We start from the raw sequence: 21,612 nt of genomic DNA, 5'->3' as shown, positions 1-21,612 counted from the left end.
CAGAAAGAACACATTTTAAGCATCATGTGATGGATAAATCTGAAAACAGCATGCTAAAGGCCATCCCACATCCTCGATGAGTGTACTGGCTAAACCGTGCAAGGCATCCTAGTATGTTCTTGTAGCTCCAACACAACTTCTCCACTCAAGATGCAGCTAAAGGGTCTGCTCTGATCCCTGCTTGTTAGGTAACAAGCTGCTGCTGCTCCAGAGTTGTAAGCAGGCACAGCATGAGGCTGCTGGGATATCAAATATACTTTAGGCTGGACAAGTAGCAAATTCTGAATGAATGTTTGGAAAACTGATTTTCTACCTTGTCATTCTGCCAGGTCACATTTTATTAAAGCTGTAAGCATTTGAAAGCATCGGGTCAAGATGATGTGGCCACCAGTGGTGGTTGTTCATATCAATAGTGTTTGATTCTCCCAAATAGGAATTTGGCTAAAGTGAGAATACCGAATTGTTTATCCACTTGGCTGCTAAGGCAATATTTTACTTTTCATTGATTTTCCATTGAAATCAATGGAAAGTCCATGACGAGTTACCCTTGTCATTAGCGGCGAAGAGGTTAAAAAGCACATGCAGAAGTATTACTAAATAGGCTACACTGTTTGTAGGTCATTGCAGCATATCTGGTCTCACATTAATGAAGGTATTGGGAAAAACATGAGCAAAGCTGTTTTAGCTTACTTTGTAAGTGTGACACCAATTCAGGACTTTAGCACTATTTATTTTTTTATTCTTTGACTGTTTGAAAACCTCAATGCTGTATTGTTCTATATTCTTTAGTCTACTGTTGCGACCCGCTCGAATAATCACATGTAGCTCGAGTAAATTTCTTTGTATAACATGTAAACCTCTCCGATACATTCTGGTCTGGTTAGTGCTATATAAATTAAGTGTTCATGGTACATGTCTAGGATAACTGAAAGCTTTGGTCAGACCTTCTATTCCACTCAGTATAGTGAGATAATCCTATCATAAACTGGCATAAATTATTCCCTTCTGGTGTAAGTCTCAAAAGAGCCACACTTTTTCAGTTTGAAGACCAGCAATGGGGAAATCCATTTGCAATTTTCGGGAACATAGAGAAGGTTATCAACTTAAGAAAGTATTCCACAGTTCCTGAGGTTAATAAGTATGTAACCTAACAATGATATGTTGACTGATTAGCTGAATAAAGGGATTTCAGACTTCGGAGAAACTTAACCGATAGGAAAACTGCCAAAATACCTATAAGTAAAGTATTTGCTTCATGCTTAAGATTAATTATATTGTGTGAAAATAAAAGTTTTTGGTTTAGTGTACTAAAATGGAAATTCAACAGTGTAAAAGTGTCTAATTATTTCTACAGTGATAACATTGGTTTTCTCTTGCTACCCATGCCTATGCTGACTTACGTTATCCTGGCTCATTGCACTGCCTTGTCAGACTGTTTGAGAACTGTTTGACAACCTGTATACACTAATGGGTAGGGTTCTCCATTCTGTGCTGTCCTCAGAGGTTTTCTGTCCCAAATGAATAACGTTTCACTTGGCTTTATTAAATCTTAGTTGAACCTGAACCTCTAGGAATACCAATTTTCTCTTTTTAACATACCTCCTAATATATTCCTCTTTCCTGGATGTCCACTGTGCCACATACCATCATTTCTTCTACCCCAGCAGTCCCACAAATAGGAGGGTTTACCACCCTGCTGTTACTTGTAGTGCTTTACTGGCCGGCGTACTCTTTTATCCCACCTTTTGCACTTTTTATTTAATTTCCTTAGACATTTCCTTCCCCATCTTCCAGCTGTAGGATCTCACTAAGGTAACAAAGCTTGAATTTGAAGCTTCTTTGTGAAGCTTTGCTAAGGTCAATGGACACCACATCTTGTTTTTGTCTTTTAGGTCCAGTCACACAATCAAAGACCTCTGTTAAAGTTCTTTGGCATGGCCTCCCTTTTACTATGGCAAAGTTGCTGTTAACCTGTAACTGGGCCATTTCAAGATAATTTCACCAAGCTTTGTCAATAATCTGTTATTTTGAGTGCAGTTTGTTTTTAGACTTGGATTAGCTGAATCTCCCTACTAGGCATTCACATATTTGTGTCATAAATATAGAGCAGGAAAAATGGGTTGTGGACAAACATGATAACATTGTAGTGTTTCAGTTTTCAAAAGTCAAACCTTGTGCCAAATCTAACCTAATTTGACAAATGTTGTTTTTGTAGACCTGCTCACATTGTTTAGGAAATGTGGTTTTGCAGTTGATGGTTAAATTCCTTTCGAACCTAAAGTTTATATTTTGCGAAGAGTAATTAATTATTTAATAAAAAAAGGCTCACCTAACAAAATAAAACTTATTATAATGTTTAAAACCGCATTCACTGTTTTTTATTTGGTAGACTCAGACGGAAGACGGTATACGAAAAGAGCTTGTGGCATTGCAGGAAGACAAACACAACTATGAAACAACAGCCAAAGAGTCCCTGAGGCGGGTCCTTCAGGAGAAGATTGAAGTGGTTAGAAAACTATCAGAAGTAGAGGTATTTTGTTTTTATTACAATTAATATGTAACTACATTCATATTCCTTCAGAAGAATGTTCAAAAAATATTTAACTCAAAGTAAAATAGAATAGCAGATGGTATGCTTTACAGAGTCCATAATTACTGCTTTGTAAGGTGTTCTTGGGACTCAATGTCACTTTGGAACATAAAATAAACCACTTCAAATTATGCCACTGCATTTTACATTATCATCTGGTATATTTTCCTAATTATTTGTTGATGAATCCTACAATTACATTGGGATAATGCATATCTAAAGGTTGCGAGGGGGCCAAGCAAATAAATCTAACAAAAACAATACCTTCTGTTTCAGTATGCCTCTGTCATTTTTCATTCCATTACTCCTTTTTTTTGTCATCTTCGAATGGTATGCCTTCTATGAAGAGCTAGACAAGCAAAGGTTTCAAGCAGATAACTTTTTCGATGATGAAATGCACATTTCTCAAAAAATAAAAGCGGTCTTCCATCAAGTGTTACAGAGAAAAATCTTTCATCAGGTTTGACATTTCCTCTTTAAATCCCAAACTTTGTTATTATAATAGATGCTTCATTAGAAGGATGGGAAGTGCATATTCAAGATCTGGAGCCTGTAAGTTTTTATTTATTGAATAATAGGATCCTCTGTGCTAGTACGCGCAGACAATACAACAATACAGTTCATGAATAAACAACGCTGCACAAGATCTCAAGCGTTATTGCACAAAGCTGAAAGAGTTTGGAAATTTACATTAAAACACCAAATAAAGGTTAAACCAGAACATGTTCCTGGTACGCACAGTGTATTAGTGGACACATTGAGCAGAATGAATAGCATTTGTTAAGAATGGGAAATCAACCAAGAAGTTAAAAACTACATATTCGTTCAGTGGGACAAACCAAATCTAGACTTATTTACAGAAACTTAAAATAAAATCAAAATGCCAGTTTTATGCACGCTGGCATCCACAACCTGTGGATAAATGGAACTGATTTAGGCAATATATGCGCACAATCGCAATGTGAAGGACACAGTAATGTCAGAGGGCAAGAAAACTTTCTACATAGTTTGCTCAACATGGTATATTTGATCCAAAACAAAAGATTTTATATATATATATATATATATCTGGAACTTCGCCATTCGCCCCAAAGAAACTGGAAGCCAAAAACGAAACGGACCCATTCAGGTTAGGTTAAACGCTTATTTTATTCTGTGCACCCTCTTGTCCGCCATGACGCGTTTCGGGCCCTGGAGCCCTTGATCACATGACATGGTCGAATTACACCCAGTGATTTGTAGTACCGGAATGGTCACATGACTCCAAGCCTATAGAGATAAAGAAAATACTTCAGCCTAATCCGGACTGTTTGACAAAAAAACATTTTTCTCTGTAATGTGTTCGTTTTTACATCATTGTTACCTCATTGTATTATATCCCACGGATATGTGCAAAAATTCGCAATAAATACCATAAATATTTAAAATAAATACTTAAATATGTGCACATTTGCAATGACAGTTAACCAATTTCATTACAATATTGATCAAGTATATACATCTTCCCTGTTGAACTATTAAACAAACAAATTTGTCAAACACAGGGAAGCTCTGATGTAAAAGTTGGCAGAAATAAAGTGCATAATGCTTATTTTCAAACTTGTTTTGCTGTAAAGTGACAGATGCAAACTTCTTGTATATCAACAATTATTTACATTATTTAACACGTATATACATATTCACTTTGGACCAATATATCAATCATGTCAAAAAAAGAGAAATTTACGTGCAAGATTGGCCAAGTAAAGTGCATAGTGCTTAACTGCTCAAATTTTCCAGTGGGTTTTAATACTTTATGAGGATTTAAATAATACTGCCCAAGTGGGCATTCTCATCACAGTTCCGGACCACTGCTACTATACTGCTTGGATTTTTCTGTGTTATCCATGCACCACGAAAAGAAATAGTGTGATTTTCCCTTGATTATGTGTTTTATTTTACTACTGTTTTTAAAAATCTGGCAGTACTAGATGATATAGCTTGATTTGACGACTCCTAGCCCCTGATCCACTTATAAAGTTCTAATATCTGATTTATATAACCTGCTTATGATATTATTCCAGATGTAGGCAGGTATATAAATCTTCAGTCGCATTGAGGCCATATGGTGTCTTGGTGTCGAGCTCAAGGATGTAGCGGGTTTCTAATACTCGTAAACGTGCTTCTCTATTGCCTCCTCTTCGTAAGGGCTGCACCATATCTATTGCATAATACTTCAGGCAGTTTACATCTCCCTTGTGGCATAGATTAACATGCCTCGCCACAGGGTAGGCTTCATCCTTATTGGTTACTGCCCTCATATGCTGCAATATGCGTTTGCTACGTTGGTAGCACTAAGCTACACGTCCACAAAGTCCACAAACACATTCCAATACGTAGATAACGTGATCTGATTTGCAGGTTATCTTCTTGGAAATGGGAATTTCTGTCTCACTAAATGGAGACCTATATGTTGTTTTGTTCTTCCCTATGGTGCATGCCTTGCTCACTGCACATTTAAGGAAACCCTTGCTTTTACCCAGCCAATTGTCACGGGTTGATACCTCCGGGCTACTCCTGACTAGCATATCATTCATGGACCGAGCACGGCTGTATGTAATTGCAGGGAAAGTTGCCATCGTTTTACCAATCACAGGATCCCCTGTGATTATATGCCAGTTTTTCTTGACAATATTTTGTATTTGTCTATGCTGGCAGCTGTATCCCAAAATGAGTCTTGGTTGGCCCTCTGCATTGTTTGCCATTATTTGTTCTGCCCCTGCATCTGCTGACATTAATGGGGACAATACAGCCTTATTGGCCCTTTCCATTGCTTTTGACACCACACTTTCTGTATAGCCTCTCTGTAAGAATCTTGCTTTACTCTCTTTTTGTGCTGTTAAACAGGCCGCATCTGTGCTACAGATTCTTCTAATCCTTAGCATCTCCCCATAGGGGATGCTTCGGATTAGGTGGTTGGGGTGCTGGCTAGAGGCATGGAGCGTTATTGCACAAAGCTGAAAGAGTTTGGAAATTTACATTAAAACACCAAATAAAGGTTAAACCAGAACATGTTCCTGGTACGCACAGTGTATTAGTGGACACATTGAGCAGAATGAATAGCATTTGTTAAGAATGGGAAATCAACCAAGAAGTTAAAAACTACATATTCGTTCAGTGGGACAAACCAAATCTAGACTTATTTACAGAAACTTAAAATAAAATCAAAATGCCAGTTTTATGCACGCTGGCATCCACAACCTGTGGATAAATGGAACTGATTTAGGCAATATATGCGCACAATTGCAATGTGAAGGACCCAGTAATGTCAGAGGGCAAGAAAACTTTCTACATAGTTTGCTCAACATGGTATATTTGATCAAAAACAAAAGATTTTATATATATATATATCAATGCGTTGTCTAATCTTCTATTAGCAGGTTTTAGATGCACTCACTCGAGACAAGTTTTTTAAATTAAAACGTCTTTAATTGCAACCAAAAATGCCCGACACGTTTCACCTCTACCTGAAGCTTGCTCACGGGATGTTGTGTTTATTCCATTGTCTGTTTTTATTCACTTCAAGTACCATGTTATTCGTCACTGGTGCATTCTGGTCAATGGAGTTCCTTCACTCCAATGCTCCGACCAATAAAGTTAATTTACAACAAAAGTATTTCGGGGGCTTTTCCGTGTTGCTGATTTGTATACCCAGTTTGTTTATCTCTTGTTTACAAGGATACAGTCTCAATGGGGAGTTATCCGTTAATTTCACTCCACAATGGTTCTGATTATCATTATGATTCCTTCATCCAACAACTGATCGGTGTGAGGTGACCAGTATTTATTTCGTATTACTCGCCAGTGAGTTTTATCCAGTGCTGAATTCTCGCTCTCTAGTGAGTTGGTTTTTCGCACAAATTTATTTGTTGTGGATTAGTCATACTCTCTGGTGAGATTGCGTTTTTAAGTTCCAGATCCTGTCCATATATTTTGTGTTTTACAAATTTACATGCAATTCCTCACTTTGATTCAAACCCCTTGGATCCAGTGTTCTGAAGTTGATGTTATGATGTGATTCTTTTTGTCGGGGGACTTTCTCCGGTTTCCACCTCTTTCTGATGTTGGTATCTGAGCAATGGCATAGAAACGTAGAGTTTCCCAGTTGTTATGGAACTTTTCCATATCCTTGGCAATGGCATTTGAGCGGTCCGAGTGTGTTGTGACTCGTGTATGTTCCAGGATTCTCTTTTTTACCTCAAATATATTACTGCTGATGTATTTCTTGTTGCATGGGCATTCTACTATATAGACAACAAAAGTACTTTTGCATGTTAGGTGCTGGCGTATTGTCCATTTCTGTCCGTTTGGCTATTTTGCATACCTTGCAATGTTTGCATGGCCAAAAGCCTGTTCTCTGAAGCCATATTCTGTTCATCGGTTCGCTGAAGTGGCTGTGGACTAATTGATCACCTATTTTCCTTGCTCTTCTATAAGTTATGCTGGGATTCTCTCCTATTATTTTTGCTAGAGTCAGGTCTGATTTTAGGATGCCCCAGTGTTTGCGAATGATTCTTGTGATTTGCTTATCTTCCACGCTGTTGTGATCAGTCCGCAGTTTTGTCTCTCCTATCCATGTAGGATTTTGTTTCGTTCCTTTGCTTATGCCTTTTTTTAGAAAATTGTCCACTACACCAGCTGGATATTTTCTCACAATGAATCTTTCTGACTTTTTCACTCTGAATCTTGAAAACTTGTTCTTTTGAGCAGTTCCTCACTTCCTCTTAAGGCATAGAAATTCTCCGTACGGAATACTCCACTTCAATTTTTCTGTATGGAAGCTTGTGCCGTGTAAGATTGAGTTAGTTGCTGTTATTTTTCTATGCAGGGTCATCTGCAGGGAATTCTCTTCAATGTAAATGTCAGTATCTAGGAACACCACTCTGTCTGGACTCAGGTCATAGGTGTATTTCAGTTTTTCCACGCTGTTTAGTTTTTCAAAATATTGTTTGAATTCTGTTGCTGTACCATTCCATATAATCAAAAGATGGTCTATAAATTTTAACCATAAGATTATCTTTTGAGTCCATTCATAGTTTGAGGTTTTCCAGACTTCCGTGTTTTCAAACCACCCCATGGTCAGATTGGCATAGTTGGGTTAGAAGGAAAATACCATTGCGCAACCTTGTACTTGTTTATATATTTTATTGTTGAAGAGAAAGATGTTATGTAGGCACAATGAGATCATTTCATTTAGCATTTTGTTATGTTCTCTATATCTGATGTTTCTTTTACCCAAGAATTGTTTACAAGCTTCCATGCCTATGTGGTGTTCAATATTGGTATAGAGCGAGATCACATCCATGGTGATTAGTTGGTAAGTTGGTTGCCAATCAACTGTCTCTAGTTTCTGTAAAAGTTCCGTCGTGTCCTTTATGTACGATTTGAGGTCTCTCACCAGGGGTGCTAGAAATTGGTTTATGTATTTTGATATCGGTTCCAATAAAGAGTTATTGGCCGACACAATAGGCCTTCCCGGCGGATTTTCTTGGCACTTGTGTATTTTTGGGAGGCAGTAAAATGTGGGCATTGTTGGATATTTGTTTTCTAAATATTTGAATTCTTCTTGACTTATTACTCCCTTCCCTAGCCATTTCGTTAAGAGTTTCCACTGTCAGCTGCAATTATTGTGTGGAATTTGTTTGTAACAGGTGGTAACATTCTCTGTTGTTTAGTTGGCGCTCGGCTTCTGTTACATAGTCGACTTTGTTTAAGATCACTTTTGTTGCCGCCTTTGTCTGCTCTCTGACCTCATAAAGAGTTCAGAGGGGTTGTGTTTAGAATAAATACATATATATTTGATATATACCTTGTGTTGTGTCCTTTCATTTAGTATTTAAGGGAATATAATTGGTAAAACAGCTTGCTTTTACATACTCTCTGAAGTCTTAGCCTAAGATTGCTGGTCCATGCTACCACTAGGATAGCTTGTCTATAAGGTTGACTTTACAACCACCGTCAATAAGGGCCGATTAGACTGGTGCAAGGTGCCCACTAGAATAGTTGACAACATATGCCAGGCTAACTTCTCACACTAACGAAGTAGGGACATCTGGATAGTGAAAAGCGCAGCCTTGGTGAAAGTAATGACCCACAGTGAAAAGTGAAGGCAAAGACTCACGTGAGGACCGGGCCGGGTTCTCAGTGTGAGTCAAGACAGGCACTTCTGGGTGAGAATTGGCCGACAGGCTCTTAAATTAGTTTGCTACAGCCGTAGCGATATGGTTATCCCTTGGTAGTGCTGTGTACAATGACAGAGCACTGTTGTTTTTTGAATATTTTATCGATGGACAGATCTAGAGCTGAAATAATAACACTTGTTGGCTTGACTCATGAACAGAAAGTGTTCTCTTGTTTGTACATTCGAAAGGATTGTAAGGAAACGTTGGCCAAAGCCAGAGCAGAACTTACAAACAAACCTTAACCAGTTCAATTGGACGTGTTTCTGTTGCCGTAAAAAAATTAATTAATTCTTACCTGTTCTATGTCGCACAACTGGTCTTTCTTACACTTAACATTTCAAATGTTTCTGCTGGCACACCATCCTTTCGGTCTTCGAGATTCATCAAGGAGTTTCTCAAATGGCTTTTTACAGTCTTTCCTCCAATAAAACACCCTCCTGATCCGTGGCAATTGAATATTATCCTTTAACTGTTAATGTAAAGTCCATTTGAATGCATTCACAAGGCAAAAATGACATTTCTTTCCTGGTGCGTTATTGGTAGCCCTAACATTGGCTAAGTAATGGAAATGCAAGCTTTCACTATTAAAGAGCCATAGATGCAATTCAGGAATGATCAAATAATTGTGAGATCAAATCCTGGATTCATTCATAAAGTTCCATCCAGATTTTGTTTAAATAACTAGTTGTTTTGAAGATTATCTCTCCGAAACCAAAAAATGTAGCAGAGAAGCTATTGCATACTCTGGATATTAAGAGATGCCTAACATTGTAAATATACACAACTAGTACATTTAGAAATTTCGAATAATTACTTGTGGAATTTGATACGTCTAATAAAGGTGTCCACTTTCCAGAAAAGTAAAACACGTTAGATTTCTGCAGCCTTACAGTTCTGTCATCTCAAAGGTGGAAGGCCTTTACAAAACAGGGTAAAAGTACACTCCACAAGGAGTGTTTATCCCTCAACAACTTTGTTTTCTGGTATGTCTATACAGGATCTGCAAAGCAGAAACATGGAAATATGGATAAATGTTTATGCAGCACTTATGCTTAGAATCAACAGTACAGAATGATACATTAGTGGTACAAGCATTTACTTCAATAAGGTGAGCTCTCATTTGATGTTTTATACCTGCCATCCTCAGTTATTTGCTTAACAATTAAGTTGTGCAGTTTGACTAGTTAGAATTCTGATACAAGCATCTGACTCTACGAAAGATCCAATACTGGAGAAGGAAAAAGTTACTTACTTGTAACTGTAGTTCTCCAGTATTGGCATGTTTCAAAGATTCACATGCTACACACCCTCCTCCCCTGAGAGACTCACCTTAATTTATGATGGTGTTACTTAACACTAGTGCTTGAAAATCTGAGGTATGGTAGCCTCTGAGGGGCGCAGCCAGTCACCATTGTGCTGCGGCCTAATTAGCTGGAGTTTTTCTTTTGAAGTGATGAGTAGTGTTCTAAAATTTATATTTCTAGAACCTCTTGTCAAAGTATAGCATTATACTGCTTTCTAGTTATACTGTGGGACTCCCACTTCGATGAAGGGGAATGATTCAAGCATGTGCATTTGGGAAAATATGCCAATACTGGAGAACTAGAGTTACAGGTAAGTAACTTTTTACTTTACTACATTGGAAATGTTTTATTTTACTGAGGGCTTCCACTTTTAGAATATGGGAAATTCATCCTGCTTCTTGCATGCTAAAGTTTAAAATTCTGATTGCTATGTCTAAATGACATGTTCTTTTGCCCAATGATTTGAGTGTAATTTAAAAACCTGTTTTGAAACATACCTTACATTTCTGATAACTGTATTTTTAGAGAAGTCTAAGTAACACAGAAGATGAATGCACACACCTAAAAGAAATGAACGAACGGACGCAAGAAGAACTGAGAGAGCTAGCCAACAAGTATAATGGAGCTGTAAATGAAATTAAAGACCTCTCTGACAAGTTAAAGGTAAGTCAGGTCATGTGCAAGGTAATGGTGCTTAACAAAACATCAAAAAATGCCTCCTTGACATCACAACATTTTTAAATGGGTTAAACAATCCCCTTATCTAAGAGATCATACACATGTGTTGAAAAGAAACTATATATATTCCAGTAGATTTTATTGTATAATCTTAATCCTTAAAATGAGAACCCATGATTAAAAAAATAAAAACGAGGGGAAACCACCACCTCTGAGAAGATCTTGTACTGTTATCCAGTATAGGATCTTTCATAAATTCACATACTTGAATCATTGACCATTGTTGAAGTGGGAGACCCACAATACCATAGTAAAGCGGTATCTGATATTATAATAGGCTGTAATGGCAATGCAAAGACACTTTAGTAGTCTTATCTATTTCCTTTTTAAAATAGGACCAAACTTAAACTATAACCCATCCTGCGACAGCACCCTCTTAAAATACTCCCAACAGAGGTTGAATCATTCAGATTTTTTACTGCACGTCGTTTGCAGGGGGTCTCCCTGAGCTGTGCTCATCTATACCAACTCATATTTCTAGCATTTCATTTATATATTATTGAACAGAAACAGTTTAAAAAGGGCTCTCTAGACCCTGTGACTGTGGTGGAGTAAACTGTTTTTTCTTCCAGATACTTCCTTTTAGGATTTATTTTATTGTCACCACCCTTACTATTAGGTACGTGGGAAGGCTAATCCTATGGCGTCTAATGGAATAACTTTCAATGAGAATAGCATCAAGGGTAAGGTACTCCAGATGCTTTTAACTGTTCTTAAAAGATTATTTTTAGGTAAAAATGGACAGTTCTCAGGAGAAACACAAATACCTCTCCTCATAAGCTTTCCTGTCGGTGCCTTCAACTCATGCTATTATCCTTGAGTTCTCCCTGCTTAAATGCACCTCAAACCATTTGACAACAAATCTAAGACTCTTTACTGCCTCGTCGACGTCAATGGCGTCTTCATGGATGTCGACTATGACCTCAAGGACTCCTTGATGTTGTCAGTCTCACCTGAATGAATGTTGTTGTTCATCAACATGTTTCTAACGACGGCCCAAACGCATGGTTCATTACGCCTTCGAATAACCGTGTCTTGCGATCATCACCAACAGTCTCATTGTCGGCAGCATTGTCAGGGCTCAACGAAAAGAGAGTATCTCAGATACCATTATTTTACAGCCTTCCAGTTGCAAAGGAAACCCTTTTATTACTGAATAATATATCCTCAGCAGCCTGAGAATACAGATCAGGCCAGTGGAAACATGCTAGTCTCATTTCCTTAGGGTTGGTGAAACAAAAACATCCTCTACTGAAAGTTGCCTACTGTCATAAGGCAGCTCCAAGCTTCAGTCCTCATTCAAATATCGCCTATCCCCTATCCCTGTTCCGTCCATGGATCTAAACATTTCTAATGGATACATCTGCCTGTGGATTCCTCACCTTTTGAATTACCTCTGCGCCAGCATTCCACGGAAACCTTTTCTTAGTTCTCTTAGTTCTCCCACATTGACAAGGATGGCACAGCTCCGCTCACGACTCTGTATGATAATCAACCGAGCCACAAGAAGACGGCGTGCTGATGTCCGTTCACTTTTGTTCGAGGCATGTGGGCTGCTGAATTCATATCTGTGCATAGATCGTCGCCTAGTGTTGGGTCTGGATGATTGCACTTTGTTGTCCTGGAAGAGTCTTCGAAGTATCACGAGATAGGTGACTCCTTCCCTGGACTACAGTGTGCATGGGCATCTTCTCCATCCTCAGATTGTTTTTTTCCGCCATTGGGTTCGGATGTTACTCCTATACTCCAACTTCGGAATCGAAACAAAACTTTTCTAAAGACCAAAAGGCCTTCGACTTCGACGGTATTGTTCTCGCTCGGTACCTCTTGACTCGATCAAGCTTTCCATCTCGAAGCGGTCGTCGACGCGGGCCGTTGGGCCTTTTCGACGCCACGTGGACCTGCTGTCGATGGAAAGGAGCCCGTTCAAAAGATGCCTACAATGCCACTCCAAGTTCCCTTAGACTGACAAGCACTCAGTATGCACTAAGTGCCTTTCACCAGACCATAAGGAAGAAACCTGCCTAGCCTGCGCCCAGTTTCGGTCAAAGAAAACCATACGGATTTGACGGGCCGCTAGGCAAGAGATGCAGCGACAGGCACCGGAACCGGACAACATCTTCGATGATGACCAAGAACTTCCAGAAGCTCCAGATTCGGACCTAGAGATGGTCACCATCGAGGACTACTCAGACTCCGATGACGAGATCTCACCGGGGCAAATCGTGAGTACACTGCCCGACACCAATTACCCCGTTACCGAAATCTCCGGTCGAGGCATAGCCAAGAGGCCTTAGCCAAGATCCAAAAAAACATTCGACAGCCCCGCCATCCGGCTCGGCTCCGAAACCTAAGCCTTCAGAGACCCCAGGGCCAAGTAGTCATCCCTAAGAAGGTTCCAGAGCCCAAAAAGGTTGTCGACCCGAAGGGCGTCGACCCGAAAAAGGCAGTACAGCCTAAAAGCGTTGACCCAAAGAAAACAGTCTACCCGAAGAAGGTCGTCGAACCGAACACGAAAACCCAGCCGAAGGGCGCTGACCCGAAGAAGGCCGTCGACCCGAACAAGCCAGCTGTACCGAAAGTCGCTGAACCGACGAAGGTCGCCGACGGAAAGGGTACCGTATCGAAGCCTGTAACCTGGCCGGAGAAGGCTTTCCACCCAAAGACAAGTGCTCCGAAAACATCAGTCGATCCTAAAAAGACCATCGACTCGGCAAAGGACAGTCAACCAAAAAAGCCCATCGTGCACAAGAAACGTGTCGAACCGAAAGACCCGGTCGATCCGAAAACACTCGTCGACCCAAAGAAAGGGCCCGAGCTGAAGAAAAGCACTAAGGCACCAAAAGTCGTCGAAGCAGAAGGTGTTATCGACCCAAAACAGTCAAAGACACAACCGAGGACAGTGGAGGAAGAACTCTTCCATCCAGATCCGTCAGACGACCAGGCAAAAATATATATTAATCCTGAGACTGGTAAAGTCACAATCCAGCACAGGAAGAGGAGGCCACTGGACACGGACTCTCATTCCCCTATTCCACTAAAGAAGAAGGGCTTTGGGACTTCTCCCTCTAGACCCTTCATTCCCTTCTATCCCATTATGCCTACTACTCCTTTTGCTCCTTATTCTCCTTCTCACTATGGGGATAATGAGGGGAACACAGGGAAGGATCCAAAGCCTTATTATGATTATCCACAGGATCTTGACCCACAAAATGAACCATGGCAGGAGCCAACTGACCCTTATAACACCCATCCCATCCCTGATGTCTCCTCTTATCCAACTAAGCCTTCACTTACTGATGACACCATTGTCTTCAACCAACTAATAGACAGGGCAGCGCAGTACCACAATGTAGACATGCATAATGACCCTGTAGAGGAAGACTTCTTATTTGACACCTTCACTACTTCAGAAAAAAGTGTCAGAACACTTCCTATGCTAAAGGGAGTGTTAAAACACGCACCTGACATTTAAAGATACAGACAGGGCACAGGTAATCAATCCCAGGATTGAGAAAAAGTATAGAGAAGCCCCTACAGACCCTACCTACATCAGAGGGCAGTTACCATTAGACTCACTGGTGGTGCTAATGCACGCTAAAGGGCCAACTCACAGACAACGGGCGAAGCCCCTCCCCCGATAAAGAATCAAAGATACTAGAAGCCTCAGGTAAAAGGGTAGCAGCACAGGCCACCAATTCATGGAGGATTGCGAATACACAAGCTCTGCTAGCTCGTTAAGACAGGGCACACTATGACCAGCTTGAAAGCTTAATGCAACACCTACGTGAGCCTTTTAAAGCCCAAGCTGATGACCTCGTACAGGAGGGAAAATTCATTACAAATGCCTCCATCAAATGTGCGCTTGATGCAGCAGACACCGCAGCCAGGTCCATTAACACTAGCGTTTTACTACGGCGACATGCATGGCTGCGTATTTCGGGCTTTAATAACGAGGTGCAGTCCACCATTCTTAACCAGCCAGTCAATCAAGATTTCCTTTTTGGCCCTGCTGTCGACACCATTTTAGATAAAATTATGGAGGACACAGAAACCGCAAAGTCAATGGGTGCATTGCAGTTTCAGCAACATAGAAGTTCCTTTCGACGCTCCTCATACAGGGCAGCTACCCGAGGCAATACCTTGCAAACATCATCTTCATACAAAGGCAACACACAAGGTTCCTTTACCAAAAACTCCAACAGAGGAGGTTATGGGGCAACAATAATAAGGGAAGAGGACGTGGAGGCAATAACACCAGAGCCTCCACTGCCACAAAACAGTGACTTCATCACGCTACCTCCAGACCACCTAACACCGGTCGGAAGCAGACTCCAACAATTCCTACCTGTCTGGAACGCAATTACCACGGACAGGTGGGTGAGACAAATTATCCAGTATGGTTATTGCCTGGAACTCACTTCTACCCCACCAAACGTACTACCCAGACACCGTCCTATGTCCAAGGAACACATCACCCTGCTGCAACAAGAGGTGAATGCATGCTGGAAAAGGGGGCCATTGAGCCAGTCTGTTTCCAACACCAAGGGATAGGAGTATACTCCCTATACTTCCTTATTCCCAAGAAGGACTGTTCCCTCAGACCAATATTGGACCTCAGACCCCTAAATCAATACATACTGTCGGAGCACTTCCATATGATCACGCTACAGCAAGTGCTCCCGTTAATACAGCAAGGAGACTTCCTATCAACATTGGACCTCTTGGACGCGTATTTTCACATACCCATCCATCCAGCTCACAGGAAATATCTCTGGTTCACGATAGAAGGTCAACACTACCAATTCAAGGTTCTGCCTTTCGGGGTAACCACGGCTCCAAGAGTGTTTACAAAATGCTTAGCGACAGTAGCTGCATATCTCAGGAGGCAACACATCCATGTGTTCCCGTATCTAGACGATTGGCTAATACAAGCAAAATCGTACCAACAGTATGCAAAAGACACGTCTCAAACACTTCAGCTGCTACACAGCCTAGGTTTTTCGATAAACTACCCAAAATCGCATCTGCAACCGTCCCACACACAATAATATCTGGGAGCCACTATAGATACTTCAGTGGCAAAGGCATACCCAAACTCAGTGAGAATAGCCAGCATGCAGATGCTCATTCGCAAATTTCTGCCACAACACTCCCTGCCAGCTTGAGTCTTCATGCAGCTCATAGGCATGATGGCCTCCTGCATATTCATTGTCCCTCATGCCAGACTTCAAATGCGTCCATTGCAAGAATGCCTAGCACGGCAATGGAACCAGGCTCAAGGACAACTAAAAGACCTAGTGTTTGTAGACAGTCGAGCTCACAACTCTCTGCAGTGGTGGAACCCACAAAACCTTTCCAAGGGGAGACTGTTCCAAGAGCCGTTTCCACAACTAGTAATGACAGAGGACGCATCACTGACAGGCTGGGGAGCCCACCTCCTCCACTACACAGTAAAAGGGCTCTGGACAACCAAACAAAAGAAACTGCATATCAACCAACTAGAGTTGCCAGTGATATTCCTAGCCCTGAAAGCATTCCAAAAATACTTGTAGAGCAAGACTGTGTTGATCCGGACAAAGAACATGACCGCAATGTACTATATCCAGAAACTTGGAGGAACACACTCTCCACAGCTGTCCCACTTGGCACAGAGCATATGGAAGTGGGCAATTCCAAAAGACAACTTTCTCCTAGCAGAACACCTTCCAGAGAAAGACAATCAGATAGCAGACCTGCTCAGCAGGCACAACCAACAACTACACGAATGGGAGATTCACCCCCAAGTTCTCCAGCCATTCTTCAAAGAGTCGGGTCACCCAGAGATAGACCTGTTTGCCACAAAAGAAAACTCTAAATGCCAGTACTTTGCCGCCAGGTTCCCACATCCGTTGTCACCGGGCAATGCGATATGGATGAACTGGTCAGGCAGATTTGCGTACGCTTTTCCCCCAGGACCGCTGATCCCGCTGGTGGCACGCAAACTGCGGCAACAGTTACTCACACTAATTCTAGTTGCTTCCACATGGGCGAGACAACCATGGTACAAAACGTTCCTGGAGCTTTCAGTAGTTCCTCATCAAAAGCTGTGCCTTGCACCCCATCTTCTAACTATGTAGAAATCAGGCACCCAGATCCCAATCAGATGAACCTAGCGATCTGGCTCCAGAAGTCTTAGAGTTCGGATACCTTAACTTGACTCCTGATTGCATGAACATTATCAAGGAGGCAAGACAGCCAACTACTAGAGCATGCTATGCAGCTAAATGGAAAATATTTGGTTTTTACTGCAACAATAACCAAATCAACCCATTAGATGCTTCCATACAAAACATTGTATGTTACCAACTGCATCTTCAAAGATGCAACCTAGCATACTCTTCCATAAGACTACACCTCGCTGCTATAGCAGCATACCTTCAAAACAGGCAACACCTTTCACTGTTTAGAGTACCAGCAATCAAGGCTTTTATGGAGGGTTTTAAAAGGGTGATCCCTCCAAGACACCCTCCTTCCCCAGTCTGGAATCTAAATATAATACTTACCAGACTTATGGGACCTCCTTTCGAGCCTCTACACTTATGCGAACTGCAATTCTTAACGTGGAAGGTGGCTTTCTTGATTGCCATTACCTCACTCAGGCGAGTTAGCGAATTACAAGCACTAACAATTCAAGAACCTTTCATGCAAGTACATGTTAACAGGGTGGGTCTTAGAACAAACCCTAAGTCAATGCCAAAAGTCGTATCCAATTTCCATATTAATCAATTGATAGAAGTGCCAGTGTTCTTTCAAAATCCACAGTCAGTAGCTGAAAGAGCCCTACACACACTAGATGTAAAGAGAGCTCTGCTTTACAATGCTTTGTTTTTCATTTAGAAAGACAAAGCAATTATTTGTTGCTTTTTCGCCACAACATAAAGGAAATCCAATATCAAAGTCAGGAATAGCCAGATGGATTGTTAATTGCATTCAAATATGCTATCAAAAGGCTAAATGCACTTTAACTGTCCCCCCGAGAGCACACTACGCGAAAAATGGGGGCATCCATGACTTTCCTAGGGAATATTCCTCTTGAAGACATATGTAGAGCAGCCACATGGACTACCATACACACCTTCACAAAACACTACTGTGTAGACGTGCAAGCAGAGCAGCAAGCTGCTGTTGGCCAGGCTGTCCTCAAAACTCTTTTTCAAACTGCTGCAGCTGGCACAGGTAACCACCGCTAGGAGAGATACTGCTATACAGTATATGCATAGATATGAATTCAGCAGCCCACATGCCTCGAACGGAATATGCTACTTACCAGTATGCATCTGTTCTTGGTATGTAGGGCTGCTGACATTCATATCGCCCGCCCTCCTCCCTGGTGCCTGTCGCAGCTGCAGCATTATCTTTTGCATGGCCATCTCTTACTTTACTATCTCCATCTATGCCACAATGGCGAAAAACAATCTGAGGATGGAGAAGATACCCATGCGCACTGTAGTCCACGGGAGGAGTCTCATCTCGTGATACTTTGAAGTCTCTTGCAGGACAACAAAGTGCAATCATCCAGACCCAACACTAGGCGGCGATCTTTGCACAGATATGAATGTCAGCAGCCCTACATGCCAAGAATAGATGCATACTGGTAAGTAGCATATTCCTTCTGCGCCGTGGACTTGTAACTGTTTTCTGGGACTCTCCAATTGGTTTTGATTTACTTTTTCTACTTCACTCTTGGTGTAGCAGTGTGATGGCTACTTTGAAGAAGTCTGGATTCAAGCCTTGCAGGGAGTGTGGGGGACATATGTCCACCACGGATCCCCGCGATGACTGGAGCCTTTCGTCACACCACAACGTCAAAGGTTGTTCTAGTTGTCGGAAGATGAATCCGAAGCCACTGAAAGAGTGTGAGGCCAAGCTTTTCATGGCACGGGACGAAAAAGGAGAAAAAGCGTTGTAAGAAATCAAAATTGAAGTCGTCGACCTTGCATACCTCTAAGTCGAGGAAACACAAAAAGAAGCAACAGCATGGCTCAAGATATCGATCTTCGAAGGGTAGGGCTTCGAGGTCGGCTTCTCTGGCTCTGTGACGTCATACTAAGGATGTCGTTTCGCCGTCACCTTCTCCACAAGCGACTCCGATCCATTCTCTGACGCCGAGGGGTTCTCCGGCGCCCATTGTTTCTCCGGCGCCTTGGGATTCTTCGGAGCGCAGGGAGTCTTCTCCTGTTCCTGAGGCTTTGTCTGCACTGGATCTGACGTCCCTGGCGCCACAGCCTCAGCCTTCCACCTGGCCTCAATTGGATCCAGACTCTGTTCCTTGTCCACCCTTTCCAGGTCCAGGGTCCGATCCGTCACATTTTATCAATGCGATAATTGCGATATTTGCCATGTTTGCCAAGGCATCCTACCCTACTGGTGCACCGTCTGGCCCCATGGGTCCACTATCCTTTAATTTGGGCATCCCTCAACAATATGCCCAGACACCCGTCATGCCCTGTATGCCGACAGCCCGCCATGGCATTTTCTGGCTCCAAGGTTTTCGATGCCAATGCCACAGTCTCCGGCACCATCTGGTGTTGGGCGGTCATCTTCTCGACTTCGAGCGGCACCGTTGCCTGCTTCCGAGGCTCCTCCTTCAATGCTGGCGCCGATGTCTCCGGCGCCGTGCCTGGCGCCACCAACGCCAATCCTAAAATGTGTTCAAGGAGAGAAGACCAAAGGAGGCTGGAATAAGAGGAATACCAGCAGGATGAGGCAGGAGAGGGAGAAATCCACGACTCCGTTGATTAATTCAAGAGCCTTCAGGAGGCCAGTGGTTTAGACACTTCCCCCGGAGTGGGAGCTTTCATCCCCAAATGCCTTAATTCTGTAGGATGTTGCACCATACCATACCATGATGTCATCAGGAAGGCTGCTGAACTTTTGGACCTTCAACTGCTTACAACTGAGATCAGGCAAAATATTGTTACTGAGGTGTTGCATTCACCATCTTCTGTTGTAGAACGTCTGTTGCCTTTTAATGAGACTTTAACAGAGCCGATTCTGGAGGTGTGGCAGAAGCCCTTATTTTCTCCCGCTGTTTCAAGGACTGTGGCAAGAAGGTATGAGCCTGCTCCTGCTGATCTTTCCTTCCTTAAGGTACAGGCCTTTTGTTCCAAGCAATCGGCTGGGTCGTTCCCCACAACTGAGGATGACAGGGACTCTAAGAAATTAGAGCAGTCTGCCAAGAAGGTTTTCCCTTCTGCAAGTATGGCGTTAAAGTCAACTAATGCCACATGCTTGTTGTGGAGGTATATCCATGCCTTAATCGACTCTGCGAAACAGTTGACTCCTAAGTTGCCAGTTTTTTTTGTGTGTGGAAGTTTTGGTGGACACGCAGGCTGCAGTCGGTCGGGTAATCCAGTCTCATCTGGATACTACAGATTCAGTAGCTAGGGGGTTGGGTTGCTCCGTGGCTACCAGGAGGCATGCCTGGCCAGGTCTTTGGGTTATCTCCAGATACGCAGACTATCTGCCGTTTGATGCGAAGGCGGATTCGGATCTACAGCGTTTCAAAGACAGTGGAGCTACTGCTAAATCCTTAGGACTGCAGTCCCAACCTAGGGGTTATGGATATAGGAGTTAGCAAGGTTTTGGGAAGTTGGCTTCCTTTCGAGGCCATCATCATTCTGGGAGCATGTTGGTCCTGCAGGGAGTCGGGTGTTCCATTTTCTACAAGATTGGAAATCTTTTACATCAGACCTTTGGGTTTTGAATCTTGTGGAAAATTGGTACGCCCTACCCTTCCGAGAGTTTTCCATTTCCTTACCCTCCTTGCCAGGGCTGGTGTTCAGAGGACCATTTGCTTCTCCTTCAGCAAGAGGTTCTTGTTTTACTACAGTAAGGTGCGATAGAGCTAGTTCCGGAGCAGGAAAAGGGTCAGGAACACTACTCCTGTTATTTCCTGATTACCAAGAAGGACGTCAGGTTAACACAGATTCTAGACCTCAGGGTCTTACATTTTTACCTCAAACAGGGAAAATTCAAGATGTTGACGCTAGCTCAGTTTCTTCTGGGGCTGCTGCAGGAATACTGGATGGTGTTGATCGATTTGCAGGACGCATATTTTCACATTCCCATCCTGAAGTCGTACTGAAGTAACTCTGTTTTACTGTAGCATCTCAGCGCTACCAGTTTGCGGTCCTCCTGTTCAGCCTTACTTCCACGCCTCGGGTCTTCACGGTGGCAGCTCACTTCAGAAGGTTTGGGGATTCCTGTTTTCCACTATCTGGATGACTGGCTGCTCAAAGCAAAGTCGGCAGAGTTGGTGCTGCATCATCTGCAAGTAGCAACACAGCTCTTTTTCAACTTGGGCTTCTCGATAAATGTACCCAAATCTCACCTGCTGCCCTCTCAGCGCAACCTGTTCATAGGGGGCGTACTGGACTCTACTGTGTGTCGAGCGTTCCCGCCTCCGCAGAAGCTACTCGACATTCAGGACATTATTCCTTTGTTTCACAATGGAGCGTTTGTTCCAGTCCTATAGGTGCTACGCCTGATGGGTCTGTTCGCATCCTGTATGCAGTTGGTCAACCATGCACACTGGCACATGAGGGCACTCCAGTGGTGCCTCCGCAGGCAGTTGTAGCAGCACAACGGAGATCTCGGGGAGATGGTCAGAATCTCATGAGACAGTGCAGCGAAGCTGTCTTGGTGGCGTATGCAGGGCAGCCTGTCTCAAGGAAAGCCCATTCAGCTTCCTCAATTCGTGGCCACGGTGATCACG

General features: G+C 42.5%; 1 protein-coding gene across 8 annotated transcripts in view; it reads left to right on the top strand.

Annotated features, from left to right (window-relative positions):
* Positions 1-21,612, top strand: part of SLMAP (sarcolemma associated protein) — a 1,163,639-nt gene that overhangs the window by 458,318 nt on the left and 683,709 nt on the right. For all 8 annotated transcript variants that reach the window (XM_086939108.1, XM_086939110.1, XM_086939104.1 and 5 more), the window contains exons 8-9: positions 2,390-2,530; positions 10,641-10,778. In XM_086939108.1, coding sequence (XP_086795234.1) covers positions 2,390-2,530; positions 10,641-10,778 — 279 coding nt within the window. The remainder of the gene's footprint in view (positions 1-2,389; positions 2,531-10,640; positions 10,779-21,612) is intronic.

Source organism: Lissotriton vulgaris, chromosome 9, assembly GCF_964263255.1.
Source record: "Lissotriton vulgaris chromosome 9, aLisVul1.2, whole genome shotgun sequence".
Lineage (NCBI taxonomy): Eukaryota > Metazoa > Chordata > Amphibia > Caudata > Salamandridae > Lissotriton > Lissotriton vulgaris.
The sequence above is the reverse complement of the archived record's forward strand: the minus strand, read 5'-3'. Positions and strand labels throughout refer to the sequence as shown.